This window comes from Theileria equi, assembly GCF_000342415.1.
Source record: "Theileria equi strain WA chromosome 2 map unlocalized gcontig_1105316255037, whole genome shotgun sequence".
In the NCBI taxonomy this organism is placed as follows: domain Eukaryota; phylum Apicomplexa; class Aconoidasida; order Piroplasmida; family Theileriidae; genus Theileria; species Theileria equi.
Window position 1 is genome coordinate 1,101,736 of NW_004668230.1, and position 23,965 is coordinate 1,125,700.

Consider the following 23,965-nt stretch of genomic DNA (forward strand, 5'->3'; position numbering starts at 1 on the left):
CTAAAATTTCCAAGGATATTGAGTTATATAAACTCCAAGAACTAGCTGGAAATGAATGAGAATGGGTTTGCATTTAAAAGAACCCTAAGATTAAGAACTCCTGACGAGAGCCAATGAACTTCCGGAGAACTCATCAAGGGAGTTAAACAGGAAAACAAGATTAAAGAGGCTAAAAGAACGTACAAGATATACCCGGAGGAATTCAACCATAAAACATTCCGGTACATTTTTGATAAAGCAGGATCCCACTTATTCTTTCCATTTAATGACCCTTTATGGATTCTATAAATTCCCAAATCTATCCATTCATTAACATGAAAACGTAAAGCATAATAAATTACTACGTTAGGCTGGAAAAATCGGCAGAACTGCATTAAAACAAAAGACTAATCCTCAGTTACTCTGTCCAGAAACTCTTCCAAATGTGTTTGTGATAATATCAGAGACTGAGGAACTGTTAAAAAGTGAAGTGATCCCTCATACTCCACCAATTTTACATTTTGATGGCTTTTGAGATGCTTATTGGCCATATCTCTTGGACCTTGTATGCTACATATTTCATCTCCTGTAGAGTGAATAAGGAGCGTTGGTAGATTTTCAGGGTACCTTATAATATTGTCAGTCTCATGAACACCGCTGCAAGAAGATGATAACAGGCTGAATGTTTTATAGGTCAACTTGTGGGTATTGAAGAACGGGTCATTAAATCTCGTGAAAAAGTCAAACGACTCTCCATAATTCATGAAGTCTTTAATGGAGTATATAGATTCTGGTGCTGCCCATGCAACAGCTCCAAGAAACGGTTTCCCGGCTCTCTTCCAAATGGTATCTGCATGATTATCCAAATTGAGCATGCTGGATATCCCTATCACACCGTCTACAAATTTGTATTCCATTCTGGCACTCTTATAAAACTCTTGAATAGCCTGAATAATAATATTGCCTCCCATTGAATGACCTAGAAGGAATATCTTTTTATCCACCTGGCCCTGTTCATAAATTAAATCCTGATTCCACTTTTCAGAGGAGTCATCAAATTTATCTCTCTTTACAATGCTAAAAAACTGAAGCAAATCATAAATGTAATCACTAAACTCTTCAACATGACATTTGAAAGTTTTGACAGATTCGGAGAGACCATGAGACTGATGATCATAGCCGTAGACATTATACCCAAGCCTGTTAAGGTATTCCACAAGACTATGCCTGTACTCATATCTGGGAGCCACCTCAAAGGCATCCATTCCCTCAAACCTTGCATGCTCAAAAATATGCCTATGTCCAGCTATGAGAGAATTCACATGTTTTTCATCCATAAATTGTTCACCAAGGTCTTGGAACATTGGAGACCCAAAATGCTCAAAATTCCATTCCGTACTCGAAGCACAAAAGTCTGATTTAAAATGGGCTAAAAGACCATGGACAAGAATGACATCTCCCTTTGCATCTTCAACTCTAGAGGCATATGTTGCAATGCGCAACCCTTGTTTATTCGTAAAGCTACTCATTACAACCTTTGGATTTTCAATATTTCCTAAAGGCTCTAGACCATTCTCCTTTGTAATATAACCATAGTACTCTTCCTTACTAACATTCTTCCATTTCTTGTCATTCTTTACAAAGTATAAAACATGACGGTCGTTATTTGGATCTTCAACAAGGATGAACAGGGCACAAAACACTGCGTCCTTATAAACTACATTGATGTAAGTGCACTTTGCAGCGCTTCCTTCCTCTACCTTCCAAATGTCTGCATTTCCTTCTGTAATGGACTTTAGCTTAAATCCAAGCGATGGTACGTATGAATTTACGCCGTAATTGTTTATCGGATACTTGGTGGTGTAGAAGCAGTCGCTGTGCACATCTGCAATGTCCATGGTGATTTCATCACTGACTTGGGATTCATCAAATCCAGCCTGTTTTAAATCTGCCAGATACCCATTCTTGTCAACAGATGTCCAGGAATTACCTACCTTTTTGTAGTAGAGATCCCTGACCTCAGCCAAGGACTGAATAACCAGATAGGCCAAAGTGGGAATATCCCTCGGATAAAATGAGGCATGAATACACCTCTCATCTTCATTATTTGCTTCCCAAATGAGATCATTGCCGTCGAGCATCTTTTCGATGCGATAGCTGACATTGGGAGCAAAGAGAAGAAAGGGCAGTTTTTGAGAGTTTGCGACAAGGTAAGTCTTGCATGTCGTTTTCTGACAAAAATCTACACTTATGGACTCGAATGTACCTTCATTTTCTGCCCTGTGCTGGAAAATGCTGTAAAAGTTGCCTTCAGTGGCTTCGTCCCAGTCATTCGCCTCGTCGTCCCTCTCGTAGTAGAGGCACGCTCTCTTACCATATTCATCTCTTAGATAAATATTCACATGAGTTCTACTCTCTCCACGTGTTAAAACGGTAACATGTTCGCAGTGGAGGTCCTCATCTTCCCAAATGGGTTCCTCCTTCTCCGCCACTGAGGAGATCTTGTAGCCCCCCCTTGCCACGTATATCCTAGTAACTAATCCATAGGGGCTCCTTGTGATTGTATCAATGAATTCGGGATTCGGATTAGTAATGTCGAGGATGACTTCTTCGACCTCTCCCTTGGGGCCCTGTAGATTTGCTAAACCATACTGTGTGGATAGGAGTAGTGTACAAAGGAATGCTATAACCCACATTTGATATATCGAGGCGAATGTGTGCCTAGAATGAAGAACAGTCCTTATGGCAAAAATGCGTGGGGTGAAGAAGGAAGAGGAGATTCCAGAAAGAGGACGCTCGTTAAGGCGCTAAATTTGAGAAGATTGAAGAGATGGTTGAGTGAGAGACGTTTTAAAATGTGGGAGATTCATTCCTTTCCATTCCTTCCCAGAAAAATCTTCAGCCCTTTTGTTCTCACTTTCTGGTCTTCCGAAGGCATTCAAACGTGTAGGCATTGAAGTGATTAGGCTGTGGATAATGTATTCTAAAAGGATATTTACCAGTATCGTGTTCTTGATGTTTGTGGATTCACCTCTCAAGACCCATGATTTGTCCGTATTCTGCCGAATAAATCAGTTTCCCTCCATAAAGTCGCTAGGGGATTTGGTAGATTGTTATGAACCATATGATGTTTCTAAGCCAGGGTAACTCCCTAAAGCTATACGGAAAAGTCCGTGAACAAGGGTGGAAGCATTAATGCCGATTGCATTCATGACCAGAAATCTCTTGAAATCACACCAAACTGTTCTATGTGTATGTCCTACATGGATTGTATACCCTAGCTTCTTACTTTTCAGGGGTACAAAAGGTTACGTCTTCCTCTGGTATAGGTTCTTCCTCCTGGTCCTCCAAGTAGTACAACATTTTCCCTCTTGAAATAGACTAGTAAAGTTTCCCTGCATGGAATGACCCAATGTTTGGCTATTTTCCCAACTTTAAGACTCCTAAATTCACCTATTCCTTGGGATTAATAGACAGAATATAATGCTGAAAAGTACCATTGGACCGGAGTGAACGATTATTCGTTTATGGATACAAAGATTGTACCAAAGTTTAACCTCATCTCTTTTGTTCCCGTTACCCTCACTCATTCCTGTAGTAGTGCCTGTACCATCAATCCATATTGGTGAATAAGAGTATCATTACTATGCAGTAGCATGCGCCTTACCATACACTCAATAAAAGTAACAAGTACATTAAAAGCAAACAAATTAGAGAATATATAAGTTGTTGTGTGTATCCAGAGTGTTATTAGGTTAACACGGATCATGTCATCTATGATCGATCCAACAAACCTTTGACAATTTTCCAGTATAAAATGATGAAATAAGTTAGGGCAACAAGTTGTGAAAATACTGCATTTATGGTGGCGTTAAATTGAAAAATGTTTGCCACAGTTATATGTCATAAACAATCTTCATTACTGTAGGATTTTTCGTCATAGGTTCGCTACTATTATCAGTGTCATCAGTATATAAAATAAAGAGAGCTTCATTTTTAACAACAATCTGAGCTCTAACATCTCTGGTAAAGGCAGTTCCAACACTTTTTATCGCCACCTTGTTTGTGTTCCAAGTCCAGTACCAGAATGCTCTTAACACACCATAATGGTTTGTGGGCCATTTATCTCTATCATGCTCAAATTGGGAATATGTTTTTAGGTATCCATCTCCAAGGAACGCAAATATGACCTGGGAGGAAGAATAGAGGAATGTGTTGAGAGTGTCCATTTTGCTGTTACTCTCCTTGCTTCCTTGTTTATCAACTGAACTCATATTCACAGCCTTTAATATCTGCACACAGACATCATATATGATAGTCAGTATTCCCAAAAGGTAGACATCGGTCCTTATTCTCCGTGATAAGGAGTTGTCGGGGTAGTGCAGGCCAATGAGAAATATTATGCTACAAACCGACTGTATTCCGAAAAATCCCCAGGCTCCATGCCATGCAGCGTATCCCTTGGTCCACGGATGATTTGGCCCCCTTCCTGTGGATATAAGGTACAAAAAAACTAATGGTGGTACAGCACTAGTGAATAAAACTGCCACATCAATCGTGTATCCTAGTTTCATTCCAATCAGCTTATACGGGGCTATGGAGGGATAGAACATGTTCTGAATGCCAAGTCCAATTACACCCATTAGGATGGGAGATAGAACAGTACCAGTAGGTGCACCTCCATCAGATCCTCCTCCACTAGCACTACTATTACTACCAGCTCCTCCACCGGCTCCATTATCTCCCCTATAATAAATGGTAACCAGAACGGAAGTTACGGTCATGAGGAAGATGGCACAGCACATTTGGACGATAACTAGCCAAAAGTATGTGTTCGAAACTCCAATGTATCTCGATAGCACCAGGAATGCAATGTGATAGGAAGAGACTAGAATACCAGATATTGGTAAGGCAGCCAGAAGGAAGGTTATATCATCTCCTACAGCCTTCACTATTCCGACAAAAGCTGCACCGACGATAGCTGAAGTCAATATGACCATCCAGTAGTAGAGAGTAAGATGTCCATGTTCACCCCCGGAGTAATAAGTGAGCAACAAGGTTGTGTAGCATCCTACAACACTCCAAAATAGCCAAACTGCTATCTTGTTAATACCATGACCGCCGCACTGATCATAAATGGTCAAGACCGCAACCCCTAGTAGTGAGCAGATTCTGTACGGTATAATCATTCTGGTGAGATAAAGGCTGACGTATGTCCTCGATATTCCAAACCTTTCTACAGAAAAGTTGCCTGCAGAGATGGCCATATGGGCCAGCTGGTACAAGGCCAGACCGGCCAGGAAGGCAGTCAGCTTTGTCCAGTCATTTGACTGCGTCTTCTCCTTTTCTTGTTCTGCCATATCTGTCAGACCATTTTAACTGCGATAAAACTCTGATACTTCCATGTTGAGTTTGTCTCTCAAGAGATTCATACCTTGTTGCCTAAAAAGACAACCTCCATGCCGGGGGAAGTAAACTTCCTGATTTTCCCTCCGCCTAGTGTATGTTACATTCGTGGTATAATTTAAAATTATTCCATGTCCAAATGGCTATGGTACAGGGACGAAATAAAGGTTAACAAAATGAAGGACTGACTCTGAGCCCCCATAGGTGTATCGTCTAAATGACCAAAGTGGACAGGCTTTGGGTAATGGGACCCCAAAATGACGTCAAGATGTCACTGGACTCACTTGTGATTTTCTCGCCACTTTGTGGAAATTTCTCCCCTCAATTTCCGGTGGAATCCCAAGGCTGTCTCCGGTGCCTTTTTTACGAATCGGAGTGGCAACGAGTTTAGACAAATTCTTCCAGGGAGTCCTTTTTTCCAGTTGAAATTTTTAGGATTTTTGGAGCCTTTGGAGTCCGCAGTAAAGACCAAAAGACAACTCCCCCGTTCCGGGTGTCTAATTATTGACTTGTCTTCCATTTGCATCGTATGCCCGTACAAATGGGTGAATAAACTTACCAGGGGCAACAGACGTATTTTAACGTCGTTGGTCGTCTCACTGCGCAAGTTGTCTATACGGAAGAAAAGTCGTGGGATCTGCCCTTGTGCTTTTCCCAAAAAATTGCGGAATTTTGTCATTTTAGGCCACATGCTAACTTTTTGCTCTCTCCCTCATGGTTCTCACGAGTAGAAGCTCCGGCTGGGAAGAATGCACAGAGAACTCCAGAGTCCCTTCCATCAGCAGTACCCATGAGGGGAGCATATACGCCATGGCGGATGGACCTTGGTATGTCTGCCATCTTTTGAGAGACTTCATGAATGGTGCTGAATGACTGCATTGTATTCCATGTGTCTAGAGCGAGAATGAAGAAGAGTTGGGAGAGGAAGGTCGACCACTAAACTGCGAATGAATCTCCACTGACTCAAAACTGCTAGATTATACCATGATGTGTAGATTACCATGGACGTAGCCTGTTAAATAACCCAGGAGTGAGAGATAAAGTCTCTTCCTCGGAGAAATCCCAGACAGGTCTACACATTTCCCACCTCAAGGCATAATCTCTGGTAACTGGAGGTAAATGGCGTTGCAGATGTAGTACCAGGACGTATACAGGGAACAGCGAAAAACGAGCGAGCAACTGGCGGTGCTAGCGAGAGGAAGAAGTAGATGGGGAGGAGAATCTCCAGAAAAGAAGAGGATGAATCTCTCTGGTTTTAACACACATTTAGTTGATATTCTGTGAGATCAACTATAAATATTCGGATAATTTATTGGTGCCGTATGTACCCACCGAGTAAATGGGTGATCCAAGGAAGACTAGACAAAAGTTTGGAGATTCTTCCCTTGACTCCCTATATTACATTGTCAACAGTATAGAATGTATCCGACTAAGCATATTATAGAGTATATAAACTCATCAAATTTACCTAAAATCTAGCGTATTATGAATAGATACACCTATCTGGGTAAGTACAGAGCATAAATATGAACAAACTGCACTATTTAATCTATAACGGGCGTTGTCTATTCTATAGTGAATCCATAGACGAGTCCGAGGGCCTTTGCAACTGCTCCTTCGTCACAGGTCTCCTCTAACACCCATTTTGCATGCTTTTTTACATAATCTGGAGCATTACCAACTGCAAACGAGAGACTAGAAAGTTCCATAGCTTCGATATCATTATCTCCATTACCTATGAATGCGCACTCCTCTGGAGGAATGCCATAGTGCTCCATAAGTTGTTTAATACCGAGGGCTTTATTTAGATCAAGTGGTAAGATCTCATATAAGTTATCACGTAATCCAAATGCGTTAAATCCCAAATTTTCTCTAAGTTTTGAAAGCTCTGAAACATCACTAGATATTATCATCTTTCTTATCTTAAAATCCAAAATTTCATCAAGCGTTTTAACTTGCGTATCTGGGAATCCCTTTGCTTTTAAAATATCTTTTATCTTGGGATCAGTATCAACGAGTGAATACGAATCATCCCTATGGAAAAATATCACTCTATTCAGAGAATCATTCGGAAGAAATCCAATAATATCGCTTAAAAAATGTCTTGATAATATATTCATATGCAAGGCATCATTATCGCCATATATGAATGCTCCGTTTCTGTAAACACCGGGGTAGCCATTATAACCTGTCCTTTCTACAAAATCATCTCCCATGAGTTTTAAAGCTGATCCACGGGATTTTCCTAAAAAATGTGTATAAAGTGTATATATGAAGTACTATATGTACGATAGAATAGAAATATAAGAGTGAGATAAAAGTGTAGAAGAGAACTATGTTGGAGACCAAATTCTCCTGCATAGACCAATATCTATAGTACTACTCCATCATACCAATTACTCAGTATCCAAGCTAGTCTCCATACTGGAGTGCTTCCAGGAGAACCTCCATAGACTCCTAAATCTGTCTAACCCAAGGATCTCCCTTATAGCGGTTATACAGTTTCCATCCTCCAAAAAATGTTGCGCCAGCTCCGGCAAGGGTACCAGAAGATATGCCAGAGATTGACCATATGCCAAGACCAGTAGCAGCTGCGGCTCCTTCAGCAATAAAAGCATCAGCTTGAGTTTCTTGAGCACCAGTAGGTTGTTGAGCAGAACCAGTAGTTTCAGCGGGAGTAGAGTCTACGGATCGAGCTAGAGATAGAGTTTCTTCAGCAGTTTGGGTAGATGAGACATTAGGTTTTTGAGGATCTCCGATGTGTCCATGTTTAGGATTAGTTAGGTCAGATAAAGTTTGTACTATAGCATGAACTGCTTGAGGTGGTGCAGTAAGTATCCCTTGAGCAAGGCTAGAAGCAAGTGAACCGAATGACCAGTCAAATGGCCAACTAGGTCCTGTACCACTAGTCCTGGTCTGAGTTCTTACATCAGGGGCTCCTCCAGCTCCACTTGGACTACTACCAGCAGGTTTAGCAAGTTCTTCAGTACCAGGACCAACACCCAGTGGAGGCAAGGATGGAGAAGCAGTAACTGCTCCACCATCAGCTGGAGGTCGTTCATCAGCCTTTTCAGGATAAGCTTCTTGAGCAGGTTCATTAACAACAGGTCCTTGAGGTGGAGATGAGGGTTGAAGGGTGTTACATGTTGAGTATTTACATCCAGCACTCACTAGTTCCTCCACAAGTGCATCGAAGTCATTGCTGTCATCCTTACAGTCTTTAATGTTATCCGGATCCTTTGATATACCAGGGACTTTTGTCCATTGTTCATCTTTATCTCTACTAGTACTACCACCATTAGGCTTTTTGTACCATCCCTTAACATCCTCTTGAGATGAGCTAACATAGATAAGAACCGGATTTCTTTGGCAGTTAAATGCATAGACACTTTTTATGTCAGATGTTGGAAATTGTAAGTTTGAGAACTTTATACGTCTTCTTTGATCGGGAGTGTTAGCATTAGTACCACCTGGATAATAGTTAATGCCTGCTAGTCTACTATTTCTGCCAGAAATATCGTGCTTATAGTATTGAATTTTGGGGGAAACTGGAACTGGAAGTACCCCCTTGTTAACAGAGACTCTCCTTTCTATCAGACTATGCTTGTTGCAACGGCAACAGTATGGTTTTTTACTATTCCATACAGCAAAGGATGCATTATGTGATATATCCATTGTGACCGCATCAAAGTTCGAACAGACTAGGTCATTTAGTGTTCTTTCAAAATCATTATTTGTGAGTGGAGGTTTAATGCTTGCACCAAGTTTAGTCCACTCATTGCTACCATTATTCTTTACATTGGCATAGTACTTGGTTCCCTTAGGATCAGTGGTAGCAACAATCACAAGGAGAGCTGTCTTAGGGGTCCCACCAGGTATTTCATGCCTCCAGTAATAAGCTGCAACTGAAGTTACATCCTTTGCCTCACTTATAACAGGAATATTTACACCAGTATCATCTTTAACTGCTATTAGTTTGAATGGTTTATTCCCTCCATCAGTGTTATTCACATTCGCATAGACGTACTTGAGGAAGTCAGGAGTAGGTTCTTCAGATCTTGTGACGGTAATTTTAACAGTCTTACTTCCGGTAGAACCAGTATATGTAGTAGTTTCTTGATTAGTTTCATTTGGCTTGTATGAGAGATCAATGATTACCCCTTCATCTTCTGCCATGATTACTGGAGTTATCAGAACAAGTCCTTAGACATGGGCATTTGTCTCTTCTCAGTAGTCTAGTATCATCCTCCATGTTCAGAGTGTATGCTCATTCAAAACTCTGAGATCCATGAGTAGTCTCAATGCGACCAAAGGGAGCATACAGTAGAGATAGACTCCCTCACAACTAGCTCACCGTCAGAGAGTATCCACAGAATAAGATGAACAACTATCAACACAGTCTTCAGTAGTACAATCAACACTCACGTCAGTAGAAATCACCTCAACGTCCATCCAATCATCAACTTCCACCGAGTCTATTCCTCCATCTACCAATGAATAAACAAGCTCCTATAGTGAAGCATACTCGCCACCTCTCTATTCACTTCGCTCATAGAGTCTCCATCACTCTTCCATTCACTTTGTTCATCCCATGCTTGATACTCCACATCTCATGCTACACATAATTCTTACCTGTACAGAAAAATGGTGTGTAACCCCTCTTCTTGGCTTCTATTATGGCTTTGATGTTATTCTCGAGTGCTTCTTCATTTTCTGAAAAGAGGGTCCCGTCGATATCTATCGCAAAGTATTTTGGAGGGTTTTCTGGCCTTAAAAACTGCGGTTTGTTTGTTGCTAGCAAATGTGTAGAGCTGTTATGTCTGGTTCTGCTCTCACTTTCCGTCCTTCCACCCCCTCCAATAGCAAAGTTCAACGAGAGTAACAAAAGTGCCAGGACCTTCATCTCTCTCGCATTTTGCCAAGAGAAGGAAATGTGCCCAGAATCTCCAAAAGGCCGATGGGGTGCAGGAAAATTCCATCGGAGTTCCTTGCAGATTTTCGCCTGGAGGCATCGTCTCTAATCTCGATGTGAGCGAAGGGAATCCGCCAGGAACATCTCAAATCATGTTGCATCACTTATCTCCGCAGTAACAGAACCGAGTCGCCTATATGTGCAGGGGAGTGGACCAGCCCCTTGCCAATGTCAACCTATAAAAGTAGATTTTGTTAATACCATGGAAATTTGTCATAATAGTAGCAAGGTATGGGTTTAATGGGTATTATGTGGTTATTTTGTGGCTGGATATTCGACAAAGGTACACATAAGAGACTAATGACCGTGAAGAATGTCTATGAAGACAAGGGTACCTAGAACGCAATTCCACGTAGAGTTCGTAGAATGTGAATGATTGGTAATGTTGAAATTTGAACTTTTGAGTTACACAGTAGGATTTTCATAGCCAAAAGTAAGCTTTTCTAAGAGGGATAGGAACGGGAAATCACCGTTATAGGCACATTTTTGTAATGTATAAAGCATCCATATTGAACATTAGCGCAACTGTAGGATGTAAGAAAGTATATGGACGTGAAAAATTAGTCCAAAATCCATTTACAGATGGATAACATCTAGAGGTTTAATCTCCAGAACTACATTTATAGTTGGTATAAGTCAAAATTCTTCTGCATTAGTGATCAAACATTTGTTTGAATTGATGTGGTACGTTATAGGATGTTTGTCTCAGCCATCTTCTGTAGAGTTCCCCTGAGTACCTGAAAGGTTTCCCGTTTGCTTGTTCTGAGATGAAGCCTTTATGGCAGCTATTTTGGAGTCCTTTGATGTGTCCCTCATTCCATTGTACTTGGTACTAAATTCCTCCCTAGTTATATGTGACCAGCGATCATTGTTCTTTTCAAAATGGACCTCCTTTGATATACCACTTGGCTGTTTGACATTAATATGCAGGAGCCTATTAAAATTTTCCCTAGAGCAATCGTAAATGAGCCAACACTTTTCACCATTTCCAGCTTCCCAAACCGTCTTTGTATCGTCCACAATCTTGTTAAAGTAGTAGCTACCTTTAGGAACATATACATCACGTTTAATGCCACTCAGGACGTCCGGTGATGTCAGCACCGTTTCTTCATCAATCTTGGCAATGTCAATTGTGAGAGGGTCTCTGAGTGTCTCTACTATAGTCGATGCTTTTTGTTGTCCAACTTTTTGCGCCGGCGCCCTCATCTCATTTTGTTTTTTCAGGAATTCGTCTATATCAATCTCAGTCCACTCCTCACCACTTTTCTCGAAAAACTCTGGGAAAATATTGCCATTATTATCAGTTTCCAGAAAGAGCAAATGGATATCATCTTTAGATGATAAGACAGAGGAACTAGCCTTTACATGTCCACCCTCCCATAGCTCCTTATCACCATCAACAACAGAGGATATATGATAATCTGTCTTGGAAGTAAATCTCTTTTTTGTTATTTCCTTGTTACTTTCATCCCGCACCAATATACTGTTGGAATCCGGTTTGGCAAGATCTAGAGTAACGGGAGTAGTAGTAAGCTGAGGAACAGATGATTCAGGTTTAGTATCTTCTTTTGGTTTCTCTTCGGGTACCTCCTCTTCATGTCTTTCTTCCTCTTTTTGTTCAGGATTATCTGCAGGAGTTGGAGGTTCAGAAGGAGATTTTCTGGGAGCAGGAACAGCGGTAGTAAGATCTTGAATAGCTTGGTTGTTTGCAGGAGCATATACTTCTACTGTTACATTGCCTTTATCTTCCTTACTTGAGCCACAGCATGAACTGAAGCACGAGAACAACCCAAAGCAGTCAAAACAGTGGCAAGAATAAATCGCAAAAAGTACGAGGAGATCGAACACCGCATAAACCCTCATCTTATGATTGATACGTTCTGTAATTCAGAGGGAATAGGAATAATAGACAAATGCTCGAATGGGGTAGAAGAAGATTTATCCATCCAATTCTCTTCCTTCCTTTCAAAACAACTATCCATTGACATTTTCCTTGTAACTTGTAAACATGAGGAATCTATAGGCTCGAGTGATATCACCTCACACTCCACAGTTGGCCATTTCCGCGATGAATAAGCATATAGGATCCAAGTATTATTCATAAGGATTCCATGTATATGCACATATTCTAGTATAACCAGAGAATGTGATGGTTAATATGATTAAAGAAGGTTGTCTATACGGTGGTTTGGAACCGAGAATGTAGGTTATTCTTTGCTGTAAGGAAGATTCTCAAGTTCATAATGTTATAGATCCAAATTTGTGCTTATGCATTTACAGCAAATCTTGATCCAAAAAAAATGCAGGGCTAAATTATAGGCTGTAAGATGCCTGAATATGGGTCTTTTTGTATCCTGCCGGGAATGGAAGATATACCACGTTTACTTTATTATCACACCAATGTACCGATCTATTACGAGTATATAGGCACTCTATCATGATATATGCACAATTATTTCGTATGTACGTGCATTTCCCCAAAAATTTATGCTTCTCATGCCAAATACATTCATCTTTATAAACTCAGAGTTCCAGCCTACAAGCCTATATTCTAGTCCTACTAAAACACCTAGTATTCTTAAAGTGTGTACATTTGTGAAGTTGTTAATAATTGGTCGGGAATGGCCTTACTCTAGCAAAAGTATAAGCCTTACCTGAATAACGACTGGTTTGTTATAGGGACAAGCAACGGGTCATTATAACGCCAACATAGAGTTATATATGAAAGAGACTTGAGTGTTCGACTCTTATGCCATTTTTAGAGACCACATCCTTGTCTGTACGGAAAATATGCGTCTAGATAAAGACTTACTTGCCTCAGTATAAACCATTCCGAATGTTTTGTTGAACTAAAAATGACCTACCACTACCTATACCTTTTGTTTCCTAGATATCCTTTGAGTACATGCGAATTGTATCACCATAGACTAGCCAAGCAAATACCTTAAACACTACAATTTATCAGCATGGATTTGTGAATTGTGAGAGTTCATCACAGATTCAGACTAAATTAAAACATTTATAGTGTGTAAATCTCACTCTATACAAACTGCATTGAGCATGGACTCCATGCTGAAATTATATTTCATCCTTTATAAGTTTACGACCTTCTCTTTAAATACATCCTTTACTATTTCTTCCCATCTTCCATTTATTCTTTCATAGTGATAATTTCTAAAGGTGTTAGACTTGTCTCTGGAGAGCACATAAAGGAGATATGGTGTACCATTCTTTAGGTGAAGTCTCACAATGATCGCCCTTTCCTCTTCATCTTCTTTAGCATCCCCTCTCCATAAGTGATGTTTGGCATATTTTATATTCTTTACAAGAAAGTTATCCTTTGGGAAGAAGAGTACCATTGGATGTTGATGTATTTCCATATCAATTACTTGGCACCTAGGGGTTCCCTCATATATAGAAATATCTAAATCAACGTTTTCCATGTAACCTCCAAGTGTTCTGAGCCTTCTGAACTCCTCACCAATCTGTGATGTGCATTTTGACCACACGTTGTCTTTCTTATAATAGGCATCCTCTAGTCCCTCTGGACCAACACTCGTAACATTTAAAAGCGCCGGATGAGTTCCCCTGAGATAGACCACAGCAGATGTGCACATTTCACCACCTTTACTGGCTTCCCAGATAATATCTCCTTCATAGACGATTCTGTTTACAAAAGTGTTGAATGCTGGAATTATTAACTTTGCCGGTATACAGTCTACAAATGTATCAATAACTTCACAGCTTGAATCTGGTGATGTAAGATCAAAGGTTTGATAATTGTACAACAGTCTTCTATTTCGCATTTTTTGTAACCTTTCTAGATACCTGTTTCTTCCCAAGTTGTAAATAACACCTCCTTCCTTTAAAAAGTAGTATTCCGTCAAGTTATCCTTATTTTCAATTACAATCGTAATTATGAGAATACTTGAACTGTAATGATGTATATAGGCAACATTAACCCTTTCACGCTTACTCTGGTCAGATTCATAAAGTTGTATATTACCATAAGTAACTCTGGTTGTATAAAATCCTGGTTTTGGGACAAAAATAAACGTATCCATTCCAAACATGTTGGCCGTAAACACGTCGCATTCTTCTGTATGTTCTGCATCTCTAAGATCGAGTACAAACCCGGTAATAAGATCAATAGGTATGGACATCTTTTTAACCTCCTTGTAGTAGTTACTAACTTTGCTCCAGTTGTTTCCGTCCTTTCTCTTGAATGACTCCTCCGAAATCTGATAGTCGCATTCTATGGTCAAATGAACCATTTCCATAATATTGGATTTATGGTGGACTCTTAATAATATGCACTTAGCTTCCTTCGATGTCCAAATTATGGTAGGACCAGATTTTATCATCTTCAAACCCCAAAATGGGACACATAAAAATGTTTCAACACCTCCAAATGAACATTCAAAGGTCTTACATATCAAACTGTCGGGATTTTGTATGTCAAAAATTGTCGGAGAACTAGGTACATTATTTCTCAGATTTGCAACTCCATTCCGTAGATGTAAATTGATTTGCTTAACTCTAAAGCCGTTTTCATCAATCTCTTTCCAGCCGTTTCCGGTCCTCTCAAAGTACTTGTGTATTTCATCACCAAACTTTTCTATATGCAAGTGTATGAGAGAGGAACCGTCCTTGGAACATCCGTGGCAACATTTCAATACCTCGTTTTGATTCGCAGCCCAAACGCTATCACGACCCTCTACTATGGAAGCAATATTGGTACAACCGTTTGGGTAGTAGGTGAAATGGAACACATCATGATTCATCATTTTATCCACGAGCACCTTATTCTTGTTGACGTTGGCAAGATCAAGTTTGTAGTCTCTATCAGCTTCAGTTGTTAGGGCATTAAGCATTAGATTAAACTGAGATGAACTAAGACGCCTCCAAATCCCATCTCTATTCTCAAAATGGTAGAAAATGGTCTCATTACCGTTCTTAACTTGTAGAGTTAAGAGCTTTAAATGGCCCCTGATTTTGTAGTTTACAAGAGTGCATTTCTCTTCCTCAGTTCCTATCCACAGTGTAACGCTATCATCAACAACTCTATCATAGTAAAAGCTTCCCTTGGGAATGAATGATTTATAGTGGATTCCATTTACTAAATCTTTTGTTACATCAGTGGTTTGATCATCTATTTCACTGATATCCATACGGACTGGTACAGTTGGTTTTGGAATAGTTACTTTCTTTACAGGTACAGACTTCTGTTCTTGAGTTCCTGTAGTTTCTTTTACAGATTGAAGTAGAGCATTTCTAGGTATAGTAGCCGCTTGCTCGCTTGTGTTGACGGTAGATGACGTCTGTGTATCATTTTCCAGTGAAGAATCATCCTCACTATCCGCGGTTTCCATGTCAGTTATGTCGGCCTTGTAGTTGAGTATTGAAGGTATTATAACTTTAGGCGCAATGTCTACTCCTTCCCACTTATTTGCCCTCTTCTCAAAGACTTTCATATCATAACCTTTATCATTCTTCACTTGAAGAGAAAGTTTGCTAAGACCACCTTCATCCTTGCGGTAAAGAAGAGTACATTTCTCTTCTCCATCTGCTGCCCAAACTTCATATGGGCCATCTTGTACCTTGGTTATATAATGATCACCCTCTGGTATGTATGATGTGTTAACAGTGGCATCAACTGTAGTTTGGTTTAAAAGTATCTTTGAATCATTTACACCAGAAAGGTCCACAGTTACTGGTGATGGAGGCTCTACTTCCTTCGGAGCTTCTTCTTTAGCTACAGTTTCTTTTGGAGTTTCTACAATTTGTTCCTCTGAGTACTCTCCAATGGACTCTAGGTCCTTTTCTTTCATATCTTTATACCTTGCATTAAACTCTTGCTCTGTGATACTCTTCCAACCAGCACCAGTCTTTCTGTAGCATTTATATTGACCACCGACACAGACGGAGAGAATTGTGGTATGTCCTGTCTTGGAATAAGTATATGCCAAGGTTGCCACTTTACCATCTTTAGAACTCCACACTGATTTAGAAGAGTCCAAGATCTTTGTGAAAGGTTTATCCTTGGGAAAATAGGATCTATGAATTATCCCATCTTCAACCGTTTCGTAAATTTGTGCTGCAGCGCTATTTTGTTCTACTAGGTCAAGTGTCTCACTCGTCTGTTTAACCTTTTGTTTTTCCCTTTTTACCTCTTTTGGTTTAACCAACATCATTTCTTCTGATCCAGGTTCTAGCTCTGTCTTTGCAAGTTTATGGTTCGCTTTTACAGCCTCAAGAGGTTCGTGGTACGGTTCTTCCACAGGGGCCTCTGCGGGGGTTCTAACAAAATTCTCATTCGGGTCAATACTAGGGCTATGGAGGCTAGGCAAAGCTGCTTCCACATGCGTAGTAGGGACTTGTATGGAGTTCCCCATGGATCCATGTTTCGGGGATTCAGGAGTATTATTGTTAGTCTTTAGTGCTCTGTATTTTTTCGCAAAAGTATCCTTATCAATCCTTTTCCATTCAGTACCAACTTTTTCCAAAGATGTACATGCGTGGTTTTCCCCGGACTTTGTATAAACATTCATTATGGGAAAAAATCCTTGTCTGGAGAATAAATAAACCTCGATGCATACTGACCCATGTTCCTCCCAAATAAGAGCTCCGGAATCTACCAAACGGAATATTGAAGTATTTTCCTCTGGGAAGAACATTGTTGAATTTATATCACCCGTTTGAGTATCGGTACGTGTCACCTTGGGTGGATTACGATCAGAAATATCTAATACAACATTTTCCTCATTGGAAGCCCGAGGCTTTGCTCGTGGCTCCATATCACTTTTTTGGTCTCTATTCGTCTGATGCAACACCTCTTTGCCGGGTTCCAGAGGTGCATGCAGATTTTCTAAAGTAGAATTCTCTGATTTTACAGCGCCTACTTTACTTTCCACATTTTCGTCTTTGGCTGGTTTTGTATTTAGAAGATTAGCTAATCTTTCTTCAAGAGATAATTCCTCGTCCTCATCATCTTCTATCGGATGGTCTAGATGTTCCCCTTTTACATGGGAATTTTGCTCGTAATCATTTGCACTCTCTGCGGTTAGATCAACTGGAACTTCTGGAAGCTGAGCTAGTCCGTCTAAAATGAGCTCATCTATGCCATCCTCTTCTTCTTCCTCATCCTCTTCTTCTTCCTCATCCTCTTCATTACCATCATCTTGTTCTTGTCCATTTTCTTCCTGGCTAATTTCTTCCAGCTTATCATCAAATTCGTTCTCAGAGATGCCCTTCCACTCTCCAGAGGCTTTGCTGAAGTGGAGGTTTTCACGATCTGCTCCTTGCCTGAGTTGCAAGCGGAGAAGAACAACTTCTCCTTTGTGGTATAAATCGACAGTTATACATTTGACCTCTTTGGGTGCTTGCCAGATTTCATTTTCTTCTTCCGTAACTTTGATGAAGAATCTACTCCCCTTTGGGATGAATGACTTGTACTTTACTCCATCTTCTTCTCCTTGATCTACTGTGATGTTTGAATCGACCTGCGCGAGATCCAGCACAAGCTCGGAGGCCGCGGGTGCAGCAACAACTGCGACTACACTCTGACTACAGAGCAAGTGCAAAAATATAGAGGAAATGACTACTGTGATTCTCATCCCTCCAAAGTCCTAGAAAGCCGGAGGAAGAAACGATAACTCAAAGTTCATGGGGTCCAGGAATGAAGATTTAGAGAAGTTAATTCATATATTACAAGTACGATTACAGGCTTAAATTTACCAAAAACATGATGGAAATTGCTGGTTCAATGTTACATGTATGTTTAGTCCGTAAGGGGTGAGAAAGAAGGTTGTGTGTGCATGAATCCTCAACCTTCTGCTCCAAAACCGTTCTTCCTCCCTCTTTTTTGGCTTATTCTGGGTTATTCGAGAATGTAAAGTTTAGGGAGTCTAATCATGCGCCTTAGAATTGTCCCAGAGCCGCTGAGTAACGAACGCTGGATAGGGAGGAATGGTGTGTACACACACCAATGGCATTCTCTGCATTTATTCCGGGATATTTCACTCTATTTTTGATATTATCAATTCTTGGTTAATTAGTATGGATATGCCAGAGTTTTTGGCTAAGCATGCAGTTTTGCCTCAATGGAGCTGTTCCTTTTGGCATTTCACTTCATCATCTTTTCTGTCACATTTTTGGTGTTTAAAGACTAGAGATGGTAGTTTTACAGACACCGGAATGGGTAGCTGGTCTACATTTGTGTGATTCATCCCAGAGTGCTAAGCAAGTGGTCATGTTTGGGCGCTTGCAAGGTCTCTGTTTTTTGCATTAACTTGTACTAGCACTCTAGTGTCCAGAAGATTGAGAAATGAGTAAATCAATGGTTGTGATGCTATCCCATAGATCGTGTTCCATGGGTCATAAGAGTGTTCATTATCCCATTCAGCTGAGTTTTCCTTTGGCCGGTTCACACCATTTCTACTCTTCCAACTAGCTTATCGTTACAGATTAAAGCAATTTGCAAGTGTTTCCATTCCTGAACATCAAGGAATGAGTGCTAATAGCAGCAGCATTCCCTCGGGATATTGCACTTTTTTTGGGCTCATTTATAAGTCATTCCGAGCAGAAGGAATATCATTATGCACATCAGGGTACCATCTTCAGTCACAAAATGCACACATGTCGTAGTCAACAGTCTCCGGCAAGAATGGCCAAAGTCTATATGGAGTAGACGGGAGCCTCGTGAACGTTCTAGGGACTCCGTTAGAGTTAAAAAACCTTTTATAACACAAATTAGTGTCTTTGTCCATAATATTCACTAGAGCATCCAATAACGCACCTGCGCCTATGTCCCGGGTCAAATATATGCTAAAAGACAAGGTATAAACTATCCTTTTTGACGATTTTCCAGCTAGGGATTATTCATCATGGACTAATGATCCGCATTCACCTTGAACTAATGCAAAATATGAAATTAATGCAGCTATTCACCCTCGGCGCCAATAGACAACTGTTTCCTGGAGAATATAGCCAGTTTTCTTGATAATTTAGGATTAAATAGCGTAGTATAAATTCCTTAATGTTAGGAATCTGGTCTGGGAGGCCCTGGTTCTCGTTATTTTTCCTCATAGAGTCAGGAGCGCTCCTTCTGCCGTAGGCTGCGCCTCTAGTCCCTAATTTCGCCAGGAGAACGCATACTTCTTGGCTAAAATATCGTCTCCTTGCAGCCAATAACTCGAGGAAAAGTGTCTCTTTTCCTCTTACGTGTGGTGTACGGACAGTGGACGCGAGAGTCCAGTTGAAATTAAACTTGAGGTCCTTCTGACCGCCACTTCGTGTTCTAATTCTTCCTTTTGTAAAAAATTTTCCCTTCTATCCTATTTGATAGAGGTCTATCGTAGTTGACAAAGAGTTTGGGGATCGCCGTCTAGTAAAGGTTCTCAGGTTCGAAATTTTTTAGTTTTGCTCGACTAATTCGTCAAGATGGTGGCTGTCGTTTCTACTGGTCCCAACGAGAGGTTGATGGAGAACCGCGTTGATGGCGACGTCGAAGTTGCTGAGGAGCGGACCTATCTCTTCCGCCGTCTATTCTCCAAGAGACGCAACGTGATCTTTCTCTCAGCCGTCTCATTCATTGTGCTTGTCTTGGCCTCTACTCTCACCGGCGTTTTTGTTGCTCGCCACAGGGCCGTTGTCGCGTTCAAGGAAAATCTCACTCAATTCTTGGACGAAAAGTTTGCTCTCACCGAACCTAAAGAACGTGCTTCTCATGTTGAGGAGTTGACTGACTTGTTCAGAAACGGCTACATTAGTGCTGACCATGTTGCTGAGCTTGAAGCCTTGATGGAATTCGACGAATTCAACAAGTTCTACTCCCGCGAACACGCCGACGCCGATGAGCGCCGTGTTCGTTTCTTGGCCTTCCGTAACAACTACAACGCCGTAAAGGCCCAGACTGGCGAAGAGTCTTACGAAAGGACCATCAACAAATTCAGTGATATGACCAAGGAGGAGTTTGCACGCTTGTTTCCTCCCATCCCTCTCGAAGGTCTCAAGAAGGATATCCGCCCTGTTGCTCCCGTCGAATTCTCAGACCTGTACCATATGGATAAGCTCAGGATTGCTAAAGGTATCGAGGTTGGGGAACACGTCTCTCTTGACGGTGAGAACGTTGATTGGAGACGCTGCGGTGGTGTTTCTCCAGTTAAGGACCAGAGCCACTGTGGTTCCTGCTGGGCCTTTGCCGCTGTTGGATCTGTTGAAAGTTTGTACTTGCTCAAAAAGGGTCAAGCCCTTGACTTGAGTGAGCAAGAATTGGTCAATTGCGAACCATACAGCAACGGTTGTAAAGGTGGATTCTGTGACAAGGCATTGGAGTACATTCTAACCAATGGTATTGCACACACCAAGGACATTCCCTATCATGCTTTTGATGAAGTATGCACCACTTCTCTGTACAATAGAGTTTTTGTTGATGGCTACATCCCTTTCAGTGGCTTGGACATTCTCCAAAACTCACTTTCTGTTTCTCCAACTACTGTATACATTGCAGTCTCTGAGGAGTTTTCTTCATATAAGAGTGGTATTTATACTGGACCATGCGGTGAGGCTTCAAACCATGCTGTTTTATTGGTTGGCGAAGGTTATGATGAAGAAACTGGCAAGCGCTTCTGGATCCTCAAGAACTCCTGGGGACCAGACTGGGGAGAGAACGGTTTCTTCAGATTCGAACGTACTAATGAAGGCACTGACAAGTGCGGCATTCTTGAGCTTGGTTTCAGACCAGTGCTCAGGAAATAAAGCGTAACTCGTATGCATGAACATTTGTGAATATGCAAAGTTTATAGTTTACCTAGGAGTTAGAGAGGACTTTAAAACCCTGGAATCGTAAAGCAGATATGTAAAAGTAGGCTAATGAGTAGTGCAACTGTAAGAATATTAAATAGCTTCACAAAACTACCCTTATCCCCAAGTATCGACTATAATCTTCTTTTCCTTGAGGCTGCAGTAGATAAATTTGTCTGCGGCTACCTGGCCGAAATTCGCTTCTTGCATTAGAATTGCACGGAATGCATCCAGTACGCTTGCGGGCATTGGATGCGATCTCCCGCTAATCATTACGACACCTGATAGAATGACCTTGCAGACATCCTTTGCTTCTCGCAATAGTGCGTCTTGGACATAGTACTTTTTACCAGTACTTCTTGAAAAAACATAATGAACTTTGCATCTGCCTTGGACCAATGAAACATCGGCATACAAATTGTCCTGATTCGGCCTCCTAAATCCGAGGAATGCTAAATCTTTTACCTTGGAGAGTACTCCAGTTTTTTGTTGCATGCTTGTAAATTTTACAGCTCTGGCCTCCATATATGGTTTGCATGCCGATATCCCTGTTCCTGTGCATATAAATAGCACTGGCCTTGAAATGTCTAAAAGAGATGAGTATTGGGAGCGCAAAAGGGTGTAGCTGATGCTGCTGCCTACCCTCAGGTTTGCTAAGTAGTTGGAGCATAAGCCATCTGCTACCCTCCCAGAAGGCGTATCATACTTTGTCTTGGCCACGATTAGTTCGAATCCTGCCTCTATATCTTTGCCATATTTGACTAGGTGGTCAAAGAGGATTCTATGGATAGATGGGAGGGGAAATAAAGAGATGAGTGGACGAGACAGACCACATTCCCTGCTAGATGCAATAGAGTATAACCTCGGATACATTGGAGTTGCGATATTTATTAAGACATCCAATGGAATAGATACAGAGGAGAAATCATAGAGAACCTCAAAGAGGCTCCTTCTTTCCCTTTTACAGTATCGATAGTATTCAAGTATACCCTGTACCGAATCCTGAGACATTTCCAAAAGTTTGCTCTTGTGGAGCTTATCATTTGTATAAAACGACATCACCTGCATTTGAAATTGCGTGCAAGTATTTGACAAACACAAATACTTTGTGAAGAGCTCCAAGAGAGTAATTGGGACTCCTAGTGGGAGGGATGTTGTAACTGATGGGAGCACAGGTTGTATTTTTGGTAGATGCATAAATTCACGTGGTCCCATTATCCAAGGTGCTCTATAGAAAAGCTGCATCGTCCATCCACTAGGTTTGCTCCTTATACTTGATATTGTATCAATGGAGTCGCCAAAAAACGTATTCAATAGAGAGGACTTTGTCAATACTATGTACATGTCTGGATCAAAGTTTAGCCCTTGTAGCATTTTTCTTGCGCTATTATCCTCTGGATAAATGCAACAAACATCTCCAGTCTCAAACTCCCCCTGTACCCATACACTATGAACGTCCATAAAGTGTGTTTCCGAGGTCATGACCCTGTTTCCTTTTATAGTTCCAGATTTTGCCGCAAACTCTACCTTTTCAGAATCCACTACCCCTTGCACATACCTTACAGCGTATGGGAAAGTGTATGAACATCTCCGGTCCACAGTAGGAGCAGAAGGGTCAAGATGCGAAAGCAAATCCTGTCTCCATACTACAAGTTCGCCATCGTATCCCATCGGGTGCTGATCATCTCCAAGAGCCACTGGAAAAAAGAGAGTGGCACCAACAGAGTTGAGCAATGTTTGAAACTTCCTCGCTGCATAATTGTAGAGTGGATATCTGCTGTCACCTAGTCCAAAGATTGTGTAAGAAATTGGCACATGTTTCACCGCAATTATGGCCTCCACAACGTGAGAGATACCGCGAGGGAACTCACCAAATGCCGCTGTTGGAATGAAGAATATCGTGTAGTCATAGGAAAAGAGTGTCAATAGTGAAATGGAACTTGCATTATAAACATCCACCGAGAGTCCCCGTTTGTAAAAAAAGAGGTATGTCTCAAAGGCGGCGACCTCTGAAGCCCCTGTCTCCGTCGCATATATTATCGATACCCTCATGAAAATATCTGTAGGTAAAAATCTAATGCTCGACAAGCTTGTCCATAAACTTTTGTGCGCACTGGACTTCACATTTCAGCTCTTCTGCTCTGACTTTATCCTTGAGCTGTTTATTCAACTGGCCTTTTACTACAAACTCTGCTGTTGGTTTGGGGTTTTCTGTCGTGTCCTGGTTGAGTATCTGTCCTACAAGGTCCACAAGTGCTTTTTCACCGGAAGTTTTGGCCGTTAGGAGATCCTTCGAGGGGACCACTGGGACATCTTCCGGCAGCAGACTATCCAAGTTGGCTTTCCTGAGTGTACTCCTCAGTGCCTTTGATGCACATTTATCTAAGCATTCGCCGTAGACCTCTGAGAACTCGAACGCTCTTCTCGCAGGGCCGTTTAGTTGCCTTTTGGTGTTACCTGGACATTTTAATAAGAACTGGCGCGAAATTATCATGGCCACTGGCGTATATAGGACAGATATGAATTCAAGTATTGGTACGAAGCGCAAAAACTCACCTTCTAACGACTGTTTTTCGGAATCTACAATCTTTTCATATTTCGAGAGATTTTTGAGCTCCTTCTCCAGACCTTCTTCTCTCTTGAACAGAGGGAGGATCTTATCTTGTAAAGTTGACGAAAACATAGATGAAAATGTAAGAATGGAGAATAACTGAGAGTTATGGATGGGGTGGCGCCTGAATGTCTTCCAGGGCAGAAATCCACCTCCGGTAGCTATACGATGGCGTTTGCTTGTTCTCCCTACTG

The 23,965-nt window shown here is 41.1% G+C and overlaps 8 protein-coding genes across 8 annotated transcripts, besides 1 other annotated feature; 2 read left to right on the forward strand and 6 right to left on the reverse strand.

Moving 5' to 3' along the window:
* Window positions 1-386: 386 nt before the first annotated feature.
* Window positions 387-2,675, reverse strand: BEWA_039620 (conserved hypothetical protein; the record flags this gene model as incomplete). Its single annotated transcript, XM_004833319.1, has 1 exon — window positions 387-2,675. The coding sequence occupies one exon, from the start codon at window positions 2,673-2,675 to the stop codon at window positions 387-389; it is 2,289 nt and encodes a 762-aa protein (XP_004833376.1).
* A 1,014-nt stretch (window positions 2,676-3,689) lies between these two features.
* Window positions 3,690-5,339, reverse strand: BEWA_039630 (conserved hypothetical protein; the record flags this gene model as incomplete). Its single annotated transcript, XM_004833320.1, has 1 exon — window positions 3,690-5,339. One exon carries the CDS (start codon window positions 5,337-5,339, stop codon window positions 3,876-3,878), a length of 1,464 nt encoding a protein of 487 aa, XP_004833377.1. The 3' UTR covers window positions 3,690-3,875.
* Window positions 5,340-6,950: 1,611 nt separating this feature from the next.
* On the reverse strand, window positions 6,951-10,326 carry BEWA_039640 (haloacid dehalogenase-like hydrolase family member protein; the record flags this gene model as incomplete). The annotated part of the gene is made up of 2 exons (XM_004833321.1): window positions 10,018-10,326; window positions 6,951-7,630 (listed from the first exon to the last, which is right to left on the reverse strand). The coding sequence occupies exons 1-2, from the start codon at window positions 10,286-10,288 to the stop codon at window positions 6,951-6,953; spliced, it is 951 nt and encodes a 316-aa protein (XP_004833378.1). The 5' UTR covers window positions 10,289-10,326.
* Window positions 10,327-11,062: 736 nt separating this feature from the next.
* BEWA_039650 (signal peptide containing protein) lies at window positions 11,063-12,220 on the reverse strand (the record flags this gene model as incomplete). The annotated part of the gene is made up of 1 exon (XM_004833322.1): window positions 11,063-12,220. One exon carries the CDS (start codon window positions 12,218-12,220, stop codon window positions 11,063-11,065), a length of 1,158 nt encoding a protein of 385 aa, XP_004833379.1.
* A 5,159-nt stretch (window positions 12,221-17,379) lies between these two features.
* Window positions 17,380-18,131, forward strand: BEWA_039660 (hypothetical protein). The gene has a single exon (XM_004833323.1). It carries the CDS (start codon window positions 17,465-17,467, stop codon window positions 17,834-17,836), a length of 372 nt encoding a protein of 123 aa, XP_004833380.1. The 5' UTR covers window positions 17,380-17,464; the 3' UTR covers window positions 17,837-18,131.
* Window positions 17,483-17,526: a sequence feature (CT-rich).
* A 1,667-nt stretch (window positions 18,132-19,798) lies between the features above and the next one.
* On the forward strand, window positions 19,799-21,219 carry BEWA_039670 (cysteine protease; the record flags this gene model as incomplete). Its single annotated transcript, XM_004833324.1, has 1 exon — window positions 19,799-21,219. The coding sequence occupies one exon, from the start codon at window positions 19,799-19,801 to the stop codon at window positions 21,113-21,115; it is 1,317 nt and encodes a 438-aa protein (XP_004833381.1). The 3' UTR covers window positions 21,116-21,219.
* Window positions 21,220-21,277: 58 nt separating this feature from the next.
* On the reverse strand, window positions 21,278-23,212 carry BEWA_039680 (flavodoxin domain containing protein; the record flags this gene model as incomplete). Its single annotated transcript, XM_004833325.1, has 1 exon — window positions 21,278-23,212. One exon carries the CDS (start codon window positions 23,210-23,212, stop codon window positions 21,278-21,280), a length of 1,935 nt encoding a protein of 644 aa, XP_004833382.1.
* Window positions 23,213-23,234: 22 nt separating this feature from the next.
* On the reverse strand, window positions 23,235-23,843 carry BEWA_039690 (conserved hypothetical protein; the record flags this gene model as incomplete). The annotated part of the gene is made up of 2 exons (XM_004833326.1): window positions 23,235-23,617; window positions 23,717-23,843. The coding sequence occupies 2 exons, from the start codon at window positions 23,841-23,843 to the stop codon at window positions 23,235-23,237; spliced, it is 510 nt and encodes a 169-aa protein (XP_004833383.1).
* Window positions 23,844-23,965: the final 122 nt, after the last annotated feature.

Bases quoted from the DNA above. Each gene is read 5' to 3' on its own strand.
- BEWA_039660 (XM_004833323.1), top strand. From the start codon at position 17,465: ATGAGCTCATCTATGCCATCCTCTTCTTCTTCCTCATCCTCTTCTTCT.